Source organism: Aspergillus japonicus (genome assembly GCF_003184785.1).
Source record: "Aspergillus japonicus CBS 114.51 unplaced genomic scaffold BO86scaffold_3, whole genome shotgun sequence".
Taxonomy (NCBI): Eukaryota; Fungi; Ascomycota; class Eurotiomycetes; order Eurotiales; family Aspergillaceae; genus Aspergillus; species Aspergillus japonicus.
In genome coordinates, this window is record NW_020291640.1 from 517,387 (window position 1) to 539,224 (window position 21,838).

At 48.4% G+C, this 21,838-nt stretch overlaps 5 protein-coding genes across 5 annotated transcripts; 4 read left to right on the forward strand and 1 right to left on the reverse strand.

Annotated features, from left to right (window-relative positions):
* Positions 1–3,563: 3,563 nt before the first annotated feature.
* On the forward strand, positions 3,564–5,339 carry BO86DRAFT_302044 (putative YT521-B-like splicing factor; the record flags this gene model as incomplete). Its single annotated transcript, XM_025667517.1, has 3 exons — positions 3,564–4,101; positions 4,172–4,749; positions 4,830–5,339. Coding segments are annotated over 3 exons (1,626 nt in total), but the record flags the coding sequence as incomplete, so codon positions are not given.
* Positions 5,340–6,870: 1,531 nt separating this feature from the next.
* On the forward strand, positions 6,871–7,713 carry BO86DRAFT_302596 (uncharacterized protein; the record flags this gene model as incomplete). The annotated part of the gene is made up of 2 exons (XM_025667533.1): positions 6,871–7,411; positions 7,469–7,713. 2 exons carry the CDS (start codon positions 6,871–6,873, stop codon positions 7,711–7,713), a joined length of 786 nt encoding a protein of 261 aa, XP_025532419.1.
* A 783-nt stretch (positions 7,714–8,496) lies between these two features.
* stt4 (1-phosphatidylinositol 4-kinase STT4) lies at positions 8,497–15,168 on the reverse strand (the record flags this gene model as incomplete). The annotated part of the gene is made up of 11 exons (XM_025674154.1): positions 14,998–15,168; positions 14,762–14,945; positions 11,996–14,701; positions 11,835–11,943; positions 11,611–11,751; positions 11,192–11,558; positions 10,763–11,134; positions 10,452–10,707; positions 10,185–10,388; positions 9,847–10,134; positions 8,497–9,789 (listed from the first exon to the last, which is right to left on the reverse strand). The coding sequence occupies exons 1-11, from the start codon at positions 15,006–15,008 to the stop codon at positions 8,497–8,499; spliced, it is 5,931 nt and encodes a 1,976-aa protein (XP_025532420.1). The 5' UTR covers positions 15,009–15,168.
* Positions 15,169–15,865: 697 nt separating this feature from the next.
* On the forward strand, positions 15,866–18,760 carry BO86DRAFT_452955 (CAMK family serine/threonine-protein kinase). The gene is made up of 6 exons (XM_025676962.1): positions 15,866–16,362; positions 16,433–16,946; positions 17,004–17,596; positions 17,660–17,790; positions 17,857–17,873; positions 17,927–18,760. The coding sequence occupies exons 1-6, from the start codon at positions 16,321–16,323 to the stop codon at positions 18,559–18,561; spliced, it is 1,932 nt and encodes a 643-aa protein (XP_025532421.1). The 5' UTR covers positions 15,866–16,320; the 3' UTR covers positions 18,562–18,760.
* A 1,011-nt stretch (positions 18,761–19,771) lies between these two features.
* BO86DRAFT_329546 (cytochrome P450) lies at positions 19,772–21,818 on the forward strand. Its single transcript, XM_025668681.1, has 4 exons — positions 19,772–20,235; positions 20,290–20,487; positions 20,543–21,601; positions 21,655–21,818. Exons 1-4 carry the CDS (start codon positions 19,990–19,992, stop codon positions 21,721–21,723), a joined length of 1,572 nt encoding a protein of 523 aa, XP_025532422.1. The 5' UTR covers positions 19,772–19,989; the 3' UTR covers positions 21,724–21,818.
* The last annotated feature ends 20 nt before the right edge of the window (positions 21,819–21,838 follow it).

Sequence of the window (21,838 nt, forward strand, 5' to 3'; positions counted from 1 at the left end):
CGCATGCGCCTCGGGTTGGGGACCCATTCAAAGCCCTGACCAATGCGTGTAGAGCGCACTCCTGGTTTGCCACCTCTCTGGAACGCTCCTCGATCGATGAAATGACCCCCCTGGGTGGGTTCGATTTCTCATGGAATCCTCGGAAATAGAGCGAGCCCTTCTTCAAGCTGTCATGAGGGAGGAAAAAATCCCATCGAATAATCTGACTGGGTCAGGGACATAACAGCGGTACCCAATCACGAACAGTTGGAGAAGCCATCGATGCAATCGATGCCAAACTCCTTCCAGCCACTACGTACCTGGCTGATCCTAGACTATCTATTCTTGTCCTCCAGCCAGTCCACGGAACATCGGATGTGGCTGATTCGGTTCTGACATCCAAGACCGTTGTTGATCTTTCATGATGGCTTGGAAGATTATTGAACGAGTGGTCTTCGTACTCTCGGACGGCCTGCGACCCTCAAGCCCGAACCCTTCATTCTGTTCTCCCGCTTTCGCAATTGTTCTTTTTGATTCCTTGATATATATTTTCCTATGTTCGATCGATCTCTGCCGCAACGCTACAATTCAGTTGCGATTGTTCTTCGCCATACACGGTGCGAAAAGGCGCAGACCGACAGCCAGGCAGGCAAGAAACAGCTCAGCCTGTAAACCGCATCCGTAAACACAAAAGGCATTGATCCTGCTGCTCATGCTTTCTCTCGTTGAATTCCGTAAGTCACGGAATCGGTGACACTGGCTTCTTCTGCTCCTTCAACACCGCTGTCCACTGAGGATAAGACGCAACATCTCGTGTCAGTCAAACCTGCCATGCACAGTATTAGGATCGAGCTTGTCGATCCTCTGTGAGAGCTGATTGGGTTTCGCGCATGAATTGCTAAAACGTTGAAGGCCCGATCCGAATCGAAGCACCCGATTTTAAGCTGTGGATATCCCCCTTAGACTGGAGGCAGCCACAGCCACCAAATCCCAAGAGGGAAGGGCGAGAAGGAAACATCCCATTCATTCACTCGCTCATTTGAGGAGAAGCCTGATCGAGTGGAGGGCGAGAGTAGCCCGGCTCATCGGTCCCCTCTTGTCGTTGTCGCGGCCCCCGGGGGCGCCACCTCAAGGAAGAGGGAGAGAATAGACCCTCGCCGCTATATACACAGGCCCCCGTCCTTTGCTTCATTTCCGTTCGGAACAGCCCTCTCTGCATTACCCACCTGCCCCGTGCAGGAGTTGCCCTTCCGAGCTCTGACGGTCAGAAGATCCGTTAGATAGCCTAGGGCTCTGCTAATCTGGTTGGTTTGAAGGCCGTTCCTTCTCCATACCTAGTCTCCGCTTTGGTCCTTGGGCTACATTGTGTCTACACAAGGGCTCTTCTTGATGATCGTGATTATTTCTTCCCTTCACCGACACTGAGCCTGCCAACTGTTCAATGGCAAGTACTGTCGTTCCTCTTCCTGTTACTGTCCAGTATCAGATAACCCAGTGCTTAACACCGGAAGATACACTTTTTATCGATTTTTCAACTTGTTAGCTGCACACACCCTTTCGGCTTTGCACCTTTCCTTCCCCCCTCAATATTCTCCACCAAGAGTACGTTCACTTGACTGTTGCTGCTGTCTTTACTCTTTATCTCGGGACTCAGTTTGCTGGAGGTTCTAAGCGGATGGTCTTCAGATATGAATTGTTTTGGTTTCTGGATTCTTTTCTTCCCCTCCCTCTTTGGTGTTTCGGCTGCTTCACCTTCCCCGTTCTTTGCCCCCCCTCCCCTCCCCTCTCCCATCTAATCGCGTTTTCAATTGAAATCCCTCCCTTTTCCCGCTTCCCAATCAGGACCGGCGGCATTTGCGTGTCAGCCAGTCAAGCCTGATGAACCTCAAATCATCCCTCGCTTCTTCCACCTTTTGAGTTACGACCAGTTCCAATTCAATCTCTAGCTGGGGCTTGGGAGATGGAATGATTTCAACAAAGATGACCTTGGTGGCTGGGGATTTGAACGTATTTGTGCGCCACGACATGCTCTAATTTCTTTGATCTTCGTGGGAAGCAACGAATCTTCTACTTTGGCATGATACAAGGTAGTCACTAAACCACGGGCCCGTGCCCTCTGCCTGTCCAATGTCCACAGCAACATTTATTCTTCACCCCCAACCCTCCTCTAAGGCAGCGATGTGGCCTACTCTACTGAATGTGGGAGGCCAACATCTTGCAAGTGCCTACCATCTACTCGCCTTATCCTTTTCCCAAGCTTTTCTTTCCTCCCTTATGGTCGTGCACCTATACCCCGTGTTCTATTCCCCCTACTTCCGCCTATGAGGTGGCCTCCAATCTTGCAGTCTCCTCATACCCAACCTGACCCATCTCTTACTTCTTCCACCTCGACGCTTAGTCTGTTCTCCACCCTACTTGTGAGGCTGCTGCTCCGAGATTCGTGCATGACTCTTGACAATGTGGCTCTGTGGCTCCTCGTCCTTCGGCCATACAGCTGGACTGTCCTCTTTCAGGGTATTACAACGATTTACGCCCAGGTGGCAGATCGGCCCACCCTTATTCTTCCGCAGAAAATTGTCGGCGTCCAAGTATTCGGAGTAATTTACGGTTTTTTTTTTCCCCCTTTACCCCCTCCTCTCAATTCTCTTACTGGGCCCGGCATCGAATGCCTATTATTGGCATAATTTGTGTGTGTGTGTGTGTGTGTGTGTGTGTGTGTGTGTGTGTGTGTGTGTGTGTGTGTGTGTGTGGGCTAGATCTGTTATGCTACCCTTCCCACTAACCACTACACTTATGTGCATGCCCTCGTTCTAAGCCAGAGCTAGAGACTTCCTAGCTTGACATGCTTTGCAATTTGTTCTGTTGTTGCGCCGATAGTTATACATGTCCGTCTGCTGCCTCCTCACTACCCAACACATCTGTGATTCCCAGAAGTTTACGCGTGCGAAGACTTGTGTATGTTGAGACTTGTTTTACCAAAAATTCTAACCGGCTTTAATGACACAGAAAAGCCGCTTGTCGTTAATCAAACAACCCTTGAGCAGTCCGTAAGACCTGTTGGCGGCTTACAGGTCCTGGGGAGGTATGTGACAGAATGCTCTTTCGCCTTTATCGACCACCTCTCTCTAATGCATAGAGATCATACTTATACAGTGAGACTTGCCTTTTTGGTGGTCATTCTCAGCCTGTATCGTTCTACCATGCCTAACTCAAGTGATCGCGCCCCAATGGCCCAGCCAAATGCCACACTGGAAGTCGCGGATGGCACTAAACCACCGACATCTCCGGGGAAAGGCAACGAAGCAGAGATTGCTTATCGACCACCGGGTGAGTTTCTCTCAAGTCCTGTCGTTCACTTTTGCTTGATGGGCCAGAAGGGGTAGGAGTAAAGAATATGACAAAGGGGGGAGCAAACAGCAAGAATTGAATCTCCTTAGGATTTCAGGCTGACCTCTACGTCAGGTTCATACCGCTTCAACCAGGCTGCTCAGACCGATAACGGACATTCGTATTCTGATGGTCATGTCTACGCATCCTTCAGTGCACCGGGGAATTCACATTCGGGTTCGAATATAAGTGGTTCGAGATCAGCTCTACCTGCTTACCAACTTCACCCTATTCTTTACGAGCAGCATCCTATGCAACAACAATACGTCCCCTCGGTCCTTTCTCACGGGGTTGTTTACCCTATACATGCATTGTCATCCTATGCTTCAGCTACAATGAACGCGAACATGGCATTCGGTACCCCGTTCCCATTCTATGCGCCGTATGTTCAGCAGCACCAGCAGCACCAGCACCAAGACCCGCATATCCAACATAGCACTCCCGGGTATCAACCGTTAGCACCCAACGCGTCAAGCCACCTGAATGTCCATTCGTCCCGTCAGGTACCTTCGTATCCCCGGGGATATTATCCGCAGACCTCGAGCGCGACAGCACCTAAGTCTATCCCCGCGCCGCCAAGTATGTCGGGTTCCAATCACCGGCCACTACGCGGTCATATTGCTGAGAAGGCTACCGATTTGGAGAGGGAAACCAGACACAGCAACACGGACTATGACGTTTCGAAAACAATAGTGGACGGTTCCACGCCTATGCGTTCCCAGCACTCTTCGACCGGTAGGTTGGCAGCAACACTCCACGCCAGACTAAACCGAATCAAGTGGGTATATCGGAAGCTAATGATAAGCAGATGCAGCCTCGCATCCGTCCCAGTCGTCCGGGTCAAACACGTTGCGTGGACTTTTAAGGAAGCCCAAGCAGTCGGGGCATGCTTTGTGGGTTGGCAATTTGCCTCCCGCAACCAATATTATGGACTTGAAAGATCACTTCTCCCATGAGGCAACGAAGGAGCTGGTAAGCGTCTTTCTTATCTCCAAGAGTAATTGTGCCTTTATCAATTATACAACGGCCGCTGCGTGCGCTGCTGCTCTGTCAAGATTCAATGATTCTAGGTTCCACGGCGCGCGCCTTGTTTGCCGACTGCGACACGGAACCATACCAGCCAGCTCGAATCACGAAGCCATAGGCTCTGCTACACCCTCGCCATCTCAAAACCAGAGCGATAGCAAGCAATTGATGATTGACGATGATACCGAGTCGGTTGCATACCGGAGATTCAGAGATACCAGACGCCCAAGTGCCCGGATGACGAGTAGATACTTCGTTGTCAAGAGCTTAACCGTGGAAGATTTGGAACACAGTCGACAAACCAACATCTGGGCTACGCAAACTCACAATGAGGATCAATTGAATCAAGCCTATGAGGTGAGGACATTACCGAACTAGAGGAGAGAGCGAGGGCAATAATATTCCCAAATTGACAACTGTCTGACGACCTTGAGTAGAACACCGATGATGTTTACCTGATCTTCTCCGCTAATAAGTCTGGTGAATACTACGGATACGCTCGTATGATGTCACCTATACAGGACGATGAGCGCTTGGCAATAGAGGCACCACCGCGACCCAATAACAATAACATGCCGAAGCCAGAAGAACCAGACATTACACCTACACCAGCAACGTCGACTGCCGCCAAGGGACGAGTCATCAATGACTCTATACGAGGGACTATCTTTTGGGAGGCGGATTCATCCGAGGATGAGGGCGACATGAAAGTCGATAGAGCAGGTACACAGACGGAGGATACCAGTGAACCGAGCCCACAGTTGATTGGGAAACCGTTCAGGATACGATGGCTATCGAGCACCCGGGTTCCATTTCACCGTACCAGGGGACTACGGAATCCGTGGAACGCGAATCGAGAAGTCAAGATAGCCCGTGATGGAACCGAGATCGAACCGGAGGTGGGGTGGAAACTCGTACAGTTATTTCATTCGAATGCCCAAGAGTGAGAGAGTGGATCGGTTGTCGAAGTGTCAGGGGATGGATGAATATACAATAGAGCGAACCGAACTATGCCCGGAAGCATTAGAGGCACACCGACACACGAGCAAACGAAAGCTGATAGGGGGGGGGGGCTGTTTCATCACGAACTGGCAAGCGATCCTTCACACTGCACCTTTGTTGGACACCACGCGGGCGTCCACATCTCAAGTCCAAATACTAGGTGGTTACGGTATAAACTGAAATTAACATCACAGTTATCAATCGCCCTCGGATCTCGCAGGGATAGATAGATATTCCGCAGCATGTGTAAACCTGTAGGGAAGAAAAAAGATTCCGTACGGAGAGTACTGTACAGTACATAAGTACGGGGGGTACAACAGTACCATGGATGCACTAAACCAATGATGAATCATCGACCCCAGGCAACTGGTGGGTGGGTTACTGGGTGTAAGACTAGCCGGGACGGAAGGGCTAGACCGCTTTTCGATTTTGTGGGGTAAAAAGCAAACCATCTGATTAACTACAACGTACTGTACATACCTGTTAGTTGCTATTCCATCCATCCATCCATCTTCCTATCTAATATATTCTCCCACCGCTCTGGAATTCCTCCTCCGCCACCTCCCTCCCTCCTCCCTCCCTCCCTCCATCCATCCCTCCCTCCCTCCTGTTCTTTTCCCTATTCTTTTCAATCCATCACCACCCCTTCACTTCTTCTTCCCCTTCCCTATTATCTCTATCTTTCGATTTATCCTTCTTTCTCTCTTTCTTTCACCCATCCCCCATCCCCCATCCCCCATCCCCCATCATCCCAAACCTCCCATCTCATCGATCTACTTCTATTTCCTTCCTTTCCCCCTTTCTACAATCAAGCTTCAGGACCTCACAACCTCGCTAGCAACTATCATCCATCCCCCTTCTCGGCTGTTCGGAACAGTTGCAGATTGTTTCTCGACTGGGCTTCATTTGGACCGGTGAGTTGAACAATTGGTCTCAACGCTTTACTTCTGTCCCTATCGTGCAACCTTCCATTGTCCCCTGGTCAAGCCCATGCCATCCCATCTAGCTCATCCACCCCCATCACGGCATCTCATCTGGTATCGCCACCGCCACTCGCCGAGTCTCAGTGATCCTTGGATGTTCTTCAATATCAGCATAACGTGCCGGTGGGTCGACTGATGTATGCAGATTTGCTCCAGTTCTCTTCCGACGTTCTCCTCGGGTGACCGTGAAGCTGTTCAGCCAGAGCGGTTCCTAGAGCGGTTCCCAGCCTGAGTCAAGCTATATCTCATCCACAGCAAGTTATCACCTGAGTGAGGGTTTCTGCTGAAGTTAGGAAACCTTACTCTTTCCCCAAAGGCACCGTGCTTCTCCGCATAAGGCGTTGCTCGTTCTTATCCTCCCGCCCTCTCCTCTCCCCTCCCCTTCTCACTTACGATACTTTCTTCGAATGCTTTGCCATCACCTTGATTTATGTGATTAAGATATCATTCTCGCTATCTCTTTATTGGTCAATTGACGCACGCCCTTGGCATCATGTCAAATGAACGTTCAACCGACCCTATCTCGGTCCCATCTTCCTCTGCGCACCGACGCCGAGCATCCTTAGCCTCAGGCCTCACCTTCACGGATTATCTATCTAGGTCCGGCAGCCAGGGACATTCTACGGGCGCACCCACGGGCTCTATGGCTAGTTCAGTGGGTAATGCACCACCCAATCAAGGCCGCCGATTGTCCATCACCACCTTGGGACTCGCTGGATCTCCGAACCAAACTTCCCCATGGGGAAGCAAAAGCATGCGGCATGGCAGCATTTCCAGCTCAGTGGGATCCGGTTCGGCAAATCTAGAAGACGCTGTCGTTGAAGACAGCGAGAGTGGCGGACCATCTAGTGCCGCTCCTCACTCTCCATTCGCGCGACGTCTTTCTTTTGGCGCGCAAGCGCTACGAGATGCTCGTGCTGGCAGCATCAGCAACGGTAGATATCCTTCCCCAGGGATTTCTGTGTCTAGCAGGCGACGTTTACCGCCCACATGTAGCAAAAGCTTCCATAGCCCCACAGAGTCAACTGTTGCAAGTACAAATGTCGTTCTTCCCGAGATCGAGATGTCTAACGTGGCTTGGAGACAAATAGGCGAAGGCTTCAACTGGTCTGAAGCCCTGCGAACCCGGGCCGAGCGTGCCCCATCCTTGGGAATAACTTCGCCCACCACGCCTCAAACCCAGCCCCTAACCGGCTCCGGCCAGCAATATCACCATCAGCGGGCTACCTCAATTGCTTCGATGGAGCAACCGGCCCGCGAAATTCCCAAGCAACCCAAACAGAATAAGCCTGATTTTTTTCAGGAGAAGATTCTTCGAGGCGATTTCATGGATTAGTGGTGCCAGTTTACTTCACAATTCAATTCGAGCCTGCTACTGCTCCCAATTGTAGTCAACGTTTGATGTCTTTCAGAGCAAAGGGTTCAGAATTTGTCACTCTGTTTTGCCCTACCATGGACTCATAGGTGGAATTTGTCATCAGCAAAGAAGAGATTTCGAGGAGATTGTAGAGCCTATTTACAAAGAAGGCTGGCGGCGTACATAGCCAGAGAAACCTTGAAGCCTGTATGAGTTATAAAAGGTAGTTACGAAATTTCGGTCATGTTTCACCCTCTTGTGTTCCTCCATGTCCTGACTTGTGTAGACTGAATCTACCCAGGATTATTCGTTCAATTAAATTGATTGTTGACACTCTTGTCCCCCTTGGCTTCGGTCAATGGCAGTTGCTGGCAAACCGAATGAATGCATTCGGAGAAAAGCTTCTTTTTTGAGCTTGTGCCTCGAGGGCAATTTTGACTGGCAGGTTCAGTATTCTATCTTGCGGTTCTTCCCTCTTTCTAGGCCACTCCTCCTTATAAATGATCAATACAGAGAATTGACGGTTATCGTCCCTATTGCGAGTGAGTCTATATTCAGAGTGTATCACAAGATTGAACTATATGAAGATTATCGAGTCTCGAGATGAGCGTGAATTCCCATTCTTGCCCTGGTCATACGCCGATGTACTGTACAAAGTGGATCAATTCTTGAGACACCGTCGATAGAAATAGAGTAGAAACTCGTCTGACAAGACCATGATCAAATATGTTCAGTACATACTGAGAAGCTGACTCGCTTGATTCAATATGGAATGCCATTGGTCAACAATTGGAACTGATCGTATCCCTTCGTCGACACGCTCATGTACGACTTGCGCACGAGCTCACGCATGTGATCAGCTGCCTCCCTCTCACTCTTCTCAAGTACAAATCGGTCTCGGAAGTTTTTCAACGTGTCGGGCTTGAAGCAGGGCAGGCCACTATCGAGCATCAAGGACACTATGTGAGAAAGTTTGGCGCTGTACGGCCTCGACGCAAGAAAAGCCTTCACGACCAGCGATTCGAACCACATGTAGGGCTGAGTACTAGTGGGATTGTGAGAGCCACTTCCAGACAGGCCGATGTTACTGCCAGAGCCGCCGCTGGGGGAAGTATGTGAGTGATTATTACCACTCATCACAGCAACCATCTCAGATGTCAGTTTGAAAGGCGCGCGCTCGAAACGCACGCCCCCGGGTGCAATATCAAAACAGAATCCGAAGTCAATATGTATTATGTGGCCTGCATCGTCGATCATGATGTTTCCATTGTGCCGATCTTTGAATTGAAGCAAATAGGAGATGACGGAATAAGCAGCCATACTCTTCACAAAGTTTGTGCGTGCCTCTTGAAACCGTATAGAATCCTCTCCGCCGTACTTAGAGATGAAGTAGTCGTATAGACCATTAACAGCTTCACGACCCAGCATATCACGCGAAATTGAATTTGGAAGAACATCGATAACTCCACACCCAGGAGCTGTAGAGGTCACTCGGTAAGGGAACACCCACACGTCAAGCCCGACGCTTGCGAATATGCTTCGGAAAGCAGCAATCATCTGCAGAGCCAACATGTCTTGGCGGCAATCGTCGCCAACCTTGAAGATGGCCGATTGCCAGACTTCGTAAGTCTCATCATTTGACACACTCTGCCCCGAGATTGACAAATCGCTGCAACCTTGTGCAAGTGAGCGTGATTCTTTGTGGTCTCCTTGTGCTTGTATCCTGGTCTTCTGAATTCTGAAGGTCGCCATGTATGGTGCTTTGGCATGGCTTTGCAAAGGTTTTCCAGACTTGCGGTCGATACCCACGACAACGCCCTCGGGGTTGCTTGGGAGGTATACTCCGACCTCCACCTTAATTTTGCGAAGCTCTTCTTCGATCTTCTCTTTCTTCTCAGCCTTGCTTCTCTTGATATACGGTCGGAGCTTGCCTGAAATGTCAGTGATCTCGTTGAAAAAGGTAAATTCCCTTTCGTAGAATTCACGTTCCTGATTTGTGAAGCTTGCAATCAAAGCATCCATAAATCTGTCCAAGGTTGGCTTAAGTGGATCCGGCTGCAAACAATTGTTAGTCCTCTCATACTCGTGGTGGCTCCATGTTTATCAACTTACGATCTGCGAATCCTCGTCCTTGTAGGAATTTGCCTTCATGTTCCAGATGACCTGGTGGGCGAACAATTGAGACAGCTTAGCAGTCTCCAATATGTAATGTTCGACATAGCCCAGGGAATCGTATCTCAGAGCTTGAACTAGTTGTGGGACAAAATAGAAGCGCACGTCGATGGGATGACTCTCTAGAGCCCTCATTGCATACTGTAGTATGAAGGCATGATTGCCATAAGCGGGCAAGAAGTAGGTCAAGGCTTCGGTTGGATTGACTGAAGCCCAGTAAAGTGAATACTACTCACGTTAGCTTTACCGAATAGACTAGGGCCGAACGTTGTACTTGCCTTCAGTTGACTTGTGACGTCAGCAGGAAGATTCGTCCCGAAAATCAGCTCAAGACCTTCAGACTCGTCAATCGCCTTCTCTGGGAAATTAAGCATCAACCAGCGAACATCATTCCTGAGCTTGGCCGATGGGAATCGGGTTGAAAGCTGGACCGCCAAGCCTGGATGTTCAGTCCAAGCGAGTCTCAAAAGGGTCGTGACTTCCTGGCTGATTGTTAGCCATGTTTTGTCTTTGGACTCCATTTTGAGTGTTTTAGAGTAGCGAACCTCGGTGAGGCCTTTGGGCGAGTATGACTGTGGGCTCGTGTGCTTCCGATCAGAGTCCAGTGGGTATAGCCACACTCTAAGGCGAGATCTTTCATTCTCTATGAAGACATGGAGAAGATCCTGTTTTGGTTGCAATGATCTATAGGCCCCTTGTGTTTGGCGAGACATAGCAGAAATCCCCCCTAAGGCAGAAATAACGTCGCGGAGGATGTTGTCTTCAGCCTTAATCTGGAGGCGGTTTCCTCCGAAAGACCATCTGGATTTCAAAGATTAATAAAGGCGCTTGACCCGAGAGATCGCATATGAAATACCTTGGCGAGGTCTTGAACCAGGTCAAAGCAGCTGACAAGATCTGATCCTTCAATTTCCATTGGAAATTCGCATCTTGCGAGCCACAGTCACCCAAAACCTTAAGACTAAACAAGATAACACGAAAATGCAGCTCTCGCGCTAGAGGGTGACTACTAGCGTGCAACAATCCTGTCGTTGTCGCGTCGACAAGACGGCAAAACAAAGGCTGGGCTTGAGCGTTTGCCAGCCGAGTAGCGTTGAAATGACTTTCAAAGAACTCAAGGACTCGCAAGTGTGGTATGAGCTTATCCTGGGCTCTTTCCTGGTTCCGTGTTGCAAGGGTCCTGTCGGTGGGTAACAATTCAATTTTGCTAAAAAATGGATCCATACAGCTTTTCCCAGGCTGCGTTAGCATATGTGTGTCTACCTTCTCATAGCTGTATACTCACCTGAAGGATGGATCGAACAGGTTCCTTTTGCAGTATATGGACCTTTCCCATGCCCCTATTATTTCAGATAACAATTTGACACACATCTTGGGATTTTCATGCATCACACTCAACCAAAGAGACGCCCCGATGTCAATTGACTCTTGCGAAAATTGTTCGAAAGGCAATATGACTAGATAACGGGCAAGAGAAGCATGGTTCTCAGCATGGTCACTCACAAGGGCAGCAGCCTGTCGCAGTACATTCCGGAATTGTGTGATAGGGACGTTTTTCCCATCCCTCAAACGTGTGTGGAGTTTATAAAGATTGCCTTCCATGGTTTTAGCCATGTTTAAATTAGAAGAACCTAGCGCAGAGCCATCAGAGACTGATGTTGGTACGTTAGCAAGGAAAATACGAAGCCACAGGGGAAGCCTAACCAGAACAGTCTTCTAATCCCTGCACGGTGCCATCGACACTTGATGTCTCCGATAACTTGTATCGCTCGCGTGTGGATAACTGGGATATAAAACCGGAGGCTATGTTCAGTAGGTCACCAACACTACCACTCTTGACAGATCCTGAGAGAAATCAGTTTCATGCGTGGCGGTGCATCTCTACCACAGGAGATGATCTGGCAGGCAAATGATGTATTGGAACGTACCAAGCCGTTGATTACTACTTGGGATCAGCGCACCCATTTCCAAAGCGAATGACCGACCCAGAGAGATCTGGCCATTTCCGCAGTTGCTATCAGATACGGAAAGATACGCCTGCAAGGCAGGGTTAGTTACGGGACCGTAACCGAATATTGTCATCTCGTACCTGGAGAAGTCCTTTCACATTTAAAGGTGAGATACTCATAACTGCGATCACCCACGTCCGGGCACGCTCTAGAAGAACTTCCAGCGTCCTCTCTCTGAAGCTATAATTGTCGGGTAGATTGACTCGGACAAGACCAGTAGGAGAGGTGAAAGATGGCTTCCATTCGTACTCGTCAAGTTCGCCTTCAAAACAAGACTGCCACATGACAGTCAAGAGCTCAAGCAAGGCAAAGAGAGATGTCCTTTCACACAGAGCGGAAGGACACTCTCGCATTATCTTGTCTGCGCAGAGGACGGCAATTTTCTGAACTCGTTCCACACGATGGCAGCAAGCGACAAAGAAGCCAGCAAGCTCCCTTGATAGGAACGGCACAGAAAACTGCTCCAATTTCCCAGCAAGCGTCAATGAAAGATGGCAAGAAACAACCTTCTCAGCGATAGCACCCATGCAGCTAGCCATTTCAGCAGTGGCTAGAACAGGGTCTCTGAAATAACTGAGGATTGTCGTGCAGTTTCCCGACGAAGCGCGAAGACTTTCAACTAGCAAGGTAGCGCTAAGGAAAATCACTCGCGGGTAGCTGAGGCGTTTGATCTCGACCTCTCGGCCAGGTAATTCAACCATCAGCTTCCTTTTTTGGTCTAGGATGCGCTGCTGGCTCATTCCACGCCTGAGCATTGTATTCAGTTCCACATCGCTCTCCAGCATGTCCATGCGATCTTCGGAGACGAGAGGAGGCGAGTGCCTGGCAAGTAGGCGCAGTTCCTCGCAATGATGCTGAGCGACAGCAGAATTGAGCGTTATACCGTGAATTGCAATGTTGAACCAGGCATCTCGGAAAAGAGCTAGCACATCTTGATCGTAGCGCATTTCTGATTGCGAATTTTTGGTTAAGTCATTTCCTGAGGATACAAGCAATGCCAGTGGTTTCAAGAAAGGGCCGATATCGTCAGGGGCGAGTAAGATCTCCTTCTGGTGGTCATGGTCGATATCAGTAGCGGCGCCTTTATTGACCACACCCTCGAGCAGGTGAATGAGATAAATCTTATACAAGACGGAGTTTCTCTTAAGCGTGACGGAAATAAACGCCATTGCGCCCTGCACGGCATCGGCAACATTCAGATAGCCTTTTGCGACACTGTCCTTGTACGCACGATTATAAAACTTCAGAAGAAGCTGGAACTCGGCCGGGCCAGTACTTAAGGACAATGCAGCAGATTCTTTTATGATATAAGCATCCACTGCGATATTCACCTTCCCTATCTTTTGCAGCAGCATTGACTGTGCCAAAGCACTAATTTTTCCATCATCACATTTACTTGCAATCGTCACAACGGCTTGTATCACTCTACCATAATGCCCTGTTTCTCCTTCATCACAAGCTGATGAGATAGCACTATCACTCAAGCCTCGGGACAAGAGAGCAAGCGTGCTCCCATGAGTTGTCCCGTCACCTAAAAGCTGTAGTTGATGGGGTTTGTCTGAGCTGGTGCCATGGCTCAAAGCGTTTCCCAGCGAATAGAGGGTCGTTATGACTGCATCTTGGGAAAGAATACTTAGAACATAGGCAAGACATTGTGCAGCAACAAGGCTAGTCGAACGAGCGGGGACGCTTCCATCGACGATAAACTTCAAGAGGGAACGACTGCTGAACGACGCGCTGCTAGGGGACAGCCGAGAAATAATCGCAATGCTTTTTAGCGTAGTTGCCGCTAGGTCTGGATACGACATCTGGTTCGGGTCTGCAATCGTTGCCTCAAGCCACGAAAGGAAGTCTTCGCTATTTGTGGTATCCTCGCTTACAACGACACAATTGAGGTAGCCAGTAAGCGCGAGCTTTTTCACGGAGAAGGCAAGCCGCTGCTGCCAAGGCGAGCCAAGCTGTAAGTAGTCTGATCCATCTTCCAGAAGGCGCATTTGCTCCGCTATGATTGTTGCCAGCTTATCGACGAGGGCCAATTCGACGTCATCAAGAGTCCTGGTTGATTGACGGCCAACAAGAAACTCGTTCGGAAGGTCTTCGTCCGAGAGGCCATGTGTTCCTTTCAGAGACACGGCGCAGGATTTGACAAAATGTGCTAAGCCTTCCTGTAACAACATGGCCCCAACGGGACGTCCATCGGTAGTATAGCGGTGAGTGTATCGTCTCCAGTCACCCACAAAAGCATCGGGAATACTTGGGTTGCGCACCGTGGAAGAAGCGGTCTCCACGGCTATCATGTATTTGCCCGAGAGTATTGAGTGTAATGTTTCGAGAAGATAGAGTTTCTCATCGGTAGAACAGAATGAAGCGAAGCGGGCCAATGCTCCCATGAAGCCGACAAGAGACATTGTGATTGATAAGATACGGGCTAGTTCATGCTCATTCTCGTGTCTCGTTGTTTCAGGTTCGTAGCGCTGAGAGGGCGCCACGGCATCGACGGCCTCGGCGCAACTTTGTAAGTATGCGCTGAGGGCACCAAAGACAACAGTACGCAGCTCTGCATATTTAGAGCCCAATGATAGAAGAGCCAAGGTAAGGTTATGAGTGAGCGCCTCCCACGGAGAAGGTCTCACGTTATGCAAAAAGGGCGAAGGGCGGAAGGACTGGCTGTGTGATTCTGGGAGGTATTGACACAGCTGCGCCGCGATCTTCGATGCATTTTGAGGAGTTGCGGTGAAATGCGAGGCTTTACATAGGGCAATTATCACGTCTAACTCTCTGGTACCCTACCGGAATGTCAGTCTTCATGGTCCTCAACGTACTTACTATATTGGGGCGAAGCATACCATGGAAGTCCGGGGTGGGCCTTGGCCTGGCAGGGGCCTGCCAAGTGTGGTCTCTGGCCGATTAGCACGCTGTTTCAACGGTTGCGTGATACGCTCTATCATCGAGCCCGCATCGTGTTCTGGAGCTTGCACTGCTAGGGTTGCAAGCTTTCCCAGCGCAGCTCGTCGAATAGCTGAGGGAAGCCTACGGAATTCATCAGTATCTGCAGCATGAGAGTGGATTGCGGCTGGCCTACTCGACCATCATGAAAACGCTCCTTAAGGATTGACTTAAGAGCAGTCGTGACTATGGGTTCTCTAAGTCGACGTGGTAGTTATACAGAGCAGTGGCTGCAAGGCTAAGATCGAGAGAATACGGGGTAGCTTGCGAATTCAATGATATATTGGAGGTAGTGCGTATCTGGCAGTTGCACTCCTTAGGTGGATCCAATATTACGGAGGTGTATTGTACCTCGGCCCGTAGTTAGACTTACCTACTACCCCCTGGGGGTTTCCGCCCCCTAAATGGTCAGCTTCAAATTTGGGGGGGATTGTTCTTCTAGGTATGAAAGCTCTGGATGCTATAAATCACCGCGTAGTTATACGGCTTATAATGCTTCCGACATTAAACCATGGCACTATGTAGGCCATACGGATATTTAGCTCACAACAACGGATGAGCTCTTGAAACCAAACTTGTAACCGGAACCTTGAAGTTGTAGTGGATCTTCAGCAACCGATCGTGCGTACCTAGTATTGTCCTGGATTTTCATGCATTTCAGACTTGTCCAATCAGTCTACCATAAGCTCTCCTTGGTCTGACATCGAAAGTTCTGTACGTGTACTGTACTATCATCGGTCTCAGAGCAACACACATTGGAGACTACCAAGGTCACTCGCACTAACGTATATCCGCATACCGGATAAAATGGTTATCAGAACGCGTTCTGGTAGTTGACCATCACATCTGCTTTTCCCAGCTGGTTAGTTTTCAAATGAGTAAATAGCAACTAGGACTATAAGCCCGTCATCCTAATTTACTTCGTCCTGTAGTGTGCCCTTAGCTTGTCTATATATACGCAAGATAAAAGCTTGGATGAAGGTCTTAGGCGCAGCGGAGAACGACTTCAGTCAGTAACACGCTAGTTGCAGCTTGAGTTGCATTGATTGCCTAGCAGCAGGTCCACAGCAGTATCTCCCGCATTGTGAGCGTTTCAAAGTCCCTTGGATTCCATCACTCTCTCGCTCCTCGCCGAAATTGAGCCAGTCGGCCCGTCATCTCCTTCCACATTTTCTTTCCTTATCTTCAAGGTTCCTTATCTTTTCTCCCTCTCGATCGTTCTTTCCCTAATCATTCTCTGGAATCCATTTTAAGCTCTTGCTTTCCTGTCCCTTATACAGGTGGATGTAGCAGGCCGAGGGTTCTGAGAAAGCCGCAACTTTTTGAATTGCGGAACCTCCTGCCGTATCTCCAGCTAGTCTCAAACAGAATCTTAGAACGAATCAGTCTTGTTCAGACCATAAGATCCAAGGATATTACATGCAAGTTTGAAATTTGATATGATGTAAAAGGCGGAACAATGACACCACAAAATGAAAGAAGCTCTCTCAAGCGCGGAAGGGTACATCAATCCACCGATTCCGTGCTACTTCCTCATCACGCAAGGCTAATTGAATGAAATCTCACTGTAGGCCAACAAGGAGCATGATTCGAAGCACCTCAAGAAAGCGCGACGGTCTGAAGAATTACCACCACAGCCAACCGATCAGTTATACCTACCTACGCCTATAGTCCAGCAGGAGTTGAGCACTAGAAACGACGATAAAGAGCTAGCTGAAACCGTGAATGACAAAAAAAGCGTCCAACAGTGTAGTACGCCCTTGAGTACTGGGATTCCTCAGCCGAGTCCATCTCCGCCTCACGATACACAGGCCCTCTCTCAATTTGTTTATCCACCCAGAGCATTTGCCGATGAAGTTGAAGACGAAGCTGCGGAAGGGGTTTGGGGTTATCTCCTTCCCCTCGACGATAAGGTTCCAGCTGCTCTGGTTCTGCGCAAAAGGAGTGGATGTGAGAGCCATGAGCTTCGATCTACCGGAGTCACGCAAGGAGAAAAGGGACATCCCAAGGAGCATGAGTCAAAGAATAAGCGAGAGAGTTTGCAGGCACCGGGAGGCTATCTTGTAGGTCGCCATCGTGAGTGTGGTCAGTAAGATATGAATGATACCATGTCCAATGCACAGATTACTAACAAGGAGTCAGATCTTGTCCTAAACATTCCTACTGTATCCAACCGTCATTTTCTGTTGTTCCCTGAGAACAAGAAAGGCGATTCAATTGCTGTTCTAGAGGATCTGTCTAGCAATGGGACTTTTGTCAACGATGCAATTGTTGGACGTAACCAACATCGAGAACTCGAAGATGGTGACGAGATCACAATTCTGGACCAAGCACGCTTTATTTTCAGATATCCTCGGATAAGGGATACAAATCGCTTTCGTCAACAGTATCGAATTCTTCAACAACTTGGGAAAGGACATTTCGCCAGCGTATACCTTTGCGTGGAACGAGCTACGGGGATACATTATGCGGTCAAACTGTTCGAGAAACGTTCAAGTGACTCTCAAAAATCACAGACCGACGCCTTGCAACAAGAGATTGGGCTTCTGATGGGCGTCAGTCATCCGAACCTTCTATGTCTTAAAGATACATTCGATGAGAGTGATGGGGTATATCTTGTACTCGAACTTGCTTCGGAAGGTGAACTTTTCAACTTGATCGTCAGCAAACAAAGGTTCTCGGAAACGGAGACTCGCCATATCTTTATCCAGATATTTGAAGGTCTGAAGTACTTGGTATGTGTTGGATGGACCGTTACTGTATCATTTCTGGGTTAGCTGCTGATCCATCCGTATTAGCACGATCGTGGTATCGTTCACCGAGACATCAAACCAGAAAATATTCTCGTTGCAGATCAAAGATTGACAGTAAAGCTTGGAGACTTTGGACTGGCCAAGATAATTGGTGAAGATTCCTTCACAACTACTCTGTATGTCGTACATACAACATGTGGTTTTGATAAGCATGTTTGCTAATTTATAGTTTTTGTCTTCAGATGCGGGACGCCAAGCTGTAAGATACCCAGTTCCTCATTTCTCACTTCAAAATTCAAGCTCATTCTCTAGATGTCGCGCCCGAGATACTGCAGGAGTCTCGTCGGCGTAAGTACACTAAAGCAGTTGATATCTGGTCACTTGGGGTGGTTCTCTACATTTGCCTCTGCGGATTTCCGCCATTTTCCGACGAACTCTACACCCCGGAAAACCCTTACACCCTAGCACAACAAATCAAAATGGGTCGTTTCGACTACCCATCACCATATTGGGATTCTGTTGGGGATCCGGCTTTGGATCTGATTGATAAGATGCTCACGGTCGATGTTGACAAGCGCATAACTGTCGATGAATGCTTGGAACATCCGTGGCTCGCGCAAACTTACCCTAATTTATCCGACAGTACGGATGGGCTGACCTGCGCCTTGGATAAATTGGACTTTTCCAAGCGTAAACTAGCGCGCGAAAGAACGCTCCTCAGTCATATCAATGATGTCAGTTTCAACGAATGCAAGGAGCGCAACGGCACTACCGTGCGGGTTTTCCACAATAGCCATACTGGGAAGCGCATTCACAATCATCCTGCCAAGGTTATCAAGGGTGGAGAGACCTGCGACAACAACAGCGCACCTAAAGACTTCATCAACCTTGGGGAGCAGGGAGATCCACTCCTATATCCGGATGAAGCAAGGCCCAGTCACGAGTAACGGTAACCATTCTGTGGTGTTTATCTCAGATCCCTCATGTCTCAAATCAAAGTCTCTCTGCATACAGGATTGCGGTCCAATGTTTACATATTCCTTCTGTGAAAGCTTGTAGCTGTCACAGAATGCTGCAAATTAGTCAAGCCCTTGATAGTTGATATCCGACTGGTAATTTCTCGCAGGCAAACCCCTCTTATGAGACCTGCTATCTCTTCATGCAGCAAGAGAATCACCGCGGTAGACTTGGTAGGGATTTTCGCTGGTACATATAAATCACTGTTTGAGCCAGGACCTGTCAGGAGTAGGTGATCTACTCAGGGTCTATTGCCAACAAACTACCTTGCAAATAGTTTAACATGGTTTCTATGAATAAGTTTGCAGCTTACCCGTACGGCTTGACTTGTTTATCCGCTGGCGGGACTAAGCTATGGTTGTAGTCTCAGGAAGGTGTAAACTCCCCTCCCTCGAAATGTTCTAGTTTCTATGCAAGGTGCAGTACAAAAGACTCGCCTGGGGTCGGATCTGGAATCTCATGTCTGCCAAGCAGCAACTACCAAAGGCCTGCCTTACCTCTGCCTCTTGGGTACGTGGGGATTTTACCACTAGTTTACTATATATGTCGTTTTGTATATCAGTTACACTGCCCCGATAGTCAACAACAGTGAGGGATAAGAATGTGCTCATTGATAACTTAATGGTTATTGAGACCGACGTTGATAGATCCCGGATAATCAATGTTGACACAGCTGAAATCCTAATACGTACCACTGGTGTTAAGCCCTCTATAGTAGGCGGTATAACTTTCTAGTCTGAAAGCAATAGTCCGTACTGGTAGTGGAAAGACGGCTGGTGTCAATAGTGACTATTATTACACGTGCAGCAGTTACAGAGTACAGTGACTACTAAACTGGCCAGCTAAATTACAATTCAGTGAAATGACCTCAAAATTACTAGAAAACCCACAACTATACGTTGACATACTTTTGCCTAAGGAACTCAATTATAGAGATGCTCTTTATACTTATATCTAGTAATCTAAGCTATGGTTTCTATATTTTGGTTTTTAATCACTAAGTTAATTTCTTGACAAGTTGATGGATTTTAGCTGTCGTCACTCAGTGGCCAGGGAGGGTAACTAAGTTAGTTTAACCTAGTGGCTAATACACAATCAATACACAACAGATCTCCGTACAGTGGCAGAATCCGCGCTCAAATCAAGGCTACTTTTTTCTCAGCCACAATCACCCTGCACGCTTCTCTTCGCTCAGTCCTCGCCTTTATATTGCTCGGGATCACCCTCACTGCTTCCACTGAGGAAGAGCTCCGAGCCTAATCTTCTATTATTTCGAATTGTCAGTGATTACTTATCTGACACACGGCTCAATTATCTGGCCCCTGGTTCTGTCTCGCAACCGCTAGCACGACGCAGCCATGGGCTTTCTCGCGGTCTTACTCGATACTATATGCAAGCATTGCACGGAGTCTTCGAGTCTGGTCATCCTGGGAACAACACTTCTAGCCCTACTTGCTGTGTCTATCCTGCTCAATGTCTTGGGCCAACTGCTTTTCAAGAATCCGAAAGAACCACCTGTAGTGTTTCATTGGGTGCCCTTTATTGGCAGTACGATCAGCTATGGCATGGATCCGTACAAGTTTTTCTTTAAGTGCCGTGAGAAGGTACTTTCATAGGTCTTGGTCCTCTGGGTAGCTCATTTGCTAATTCACCATCAGTACGGTGATATATTCACTTTTGTTCTTCTTGGCAAAAAGACAACTGTTTACCTTGGGACTAAGGGTAATGACTTCATTCTCAATGGCAAGTTAAGAGATGTCTGTGCCGAGGAAGTCTATTCGCCGCTTACTACCCCTGTGTTCGGGAGCAATGTTGTGTATGACTGCCCAAATGCCAAATTAATGGAGCAGAAGAAGGTAATCCGACACATCCGGATGAAGAGTGTCCTGCCGCTGACAACACGGAGAATAGTTCGTCAAATTCGGTCTTACCTCTGACGCTCTACGTTCCTATGTTCGTCTCATAACCGATGAAGTGGAGGATTTTGTCCAGCTTTCTCCAGCTTTCCAGGGTGCTAGCGGTGTCTTTGACGTGTGCAAAATAGTTGCTGAAATCACTATCTATACAGCCTCACGCTCTCTTCAGGGCAAGGAAGTTCGAAGTAGATTTGACTCCACCTTTGCTGAGCTATATCATGACCTGGACATGGGATTCGCGCCAATCAATTTCATGCTACCCTGGGCGCCTCTTCCCCATAATCGGAAACGCGATGCCGCCCAGAGGAAAATGACAGAAACATACATGGAAATCATTAAGGCTCGTCGCACTGCTGGAACTGAGAAAGACTCTGAAGACATGGTATGGAACCTGATGTCTTGCGTATATAAAGATGGCACTCAAGTTCCCGACGAGGAAGTCGCGCACATGATGATAGCTCTTCTCATGGCTGGTCAGCATTCGTCGGCTTCTACAGCTTCCTGGATTGTCCTACACCTTGCCGCACATCCGGAAATCATGGACGAGCTCTTTGCTGAACAACTCCGTGTCCTTGGCCCTGATTTGCCGCCTCTAACATACGAAGACCTACAAAAGTTGGATCTTCACGCTAAGGTCATCAAGGAAACATTGCGTATACATGCGCCTATCCATTCAATCATACGTGCGGTGAAGAACCCGATGCCTGTGGACGGAACACCATATGTGATTCCTACGTCCCATAATGTTCTCTCATCACCTGGTGTGACGGCAAGGTCTGAGGAGTATTTCGTCAACCCACTAAAGTGGGATCCTCACCGCTGGGATGAGGACCTTGCGTCTAATGCAGAAGATGAAGAGAAAATTGACTATGGGTATGGTCTTGTTAGCAAGGGCACAAACAGCCCTTACCTTCCATTTGGCGCTGGGAGGCACAGGTGCATTGGTGAACAATTTGCCTATGTACAACTTGGTGCCATAACAGCGGCTTTGGTAAGATTGTTCAAGTTCCGCAACTTGCCCAATGTACAGAGTATCCCTGAAACAGACTATTCAGTAAGTATTCTCATACCCAGACATATACCTTCTATTTTACTTACTGGGCCCAGTCACTTTTCTCGAAACCCGCTGGGAAATCATTTATACATTTCGAAAAGCGTGCTCCCTCGAGCAAATAATATTACTGCTCCTCTTTAGCCTCATAACAAATGATAGCAGATAATAGTAGATGTATATTCTTATTACCTTATTAATACTTGTGCAGAACTAATAGAAGACACCCTCTAAGCTTCA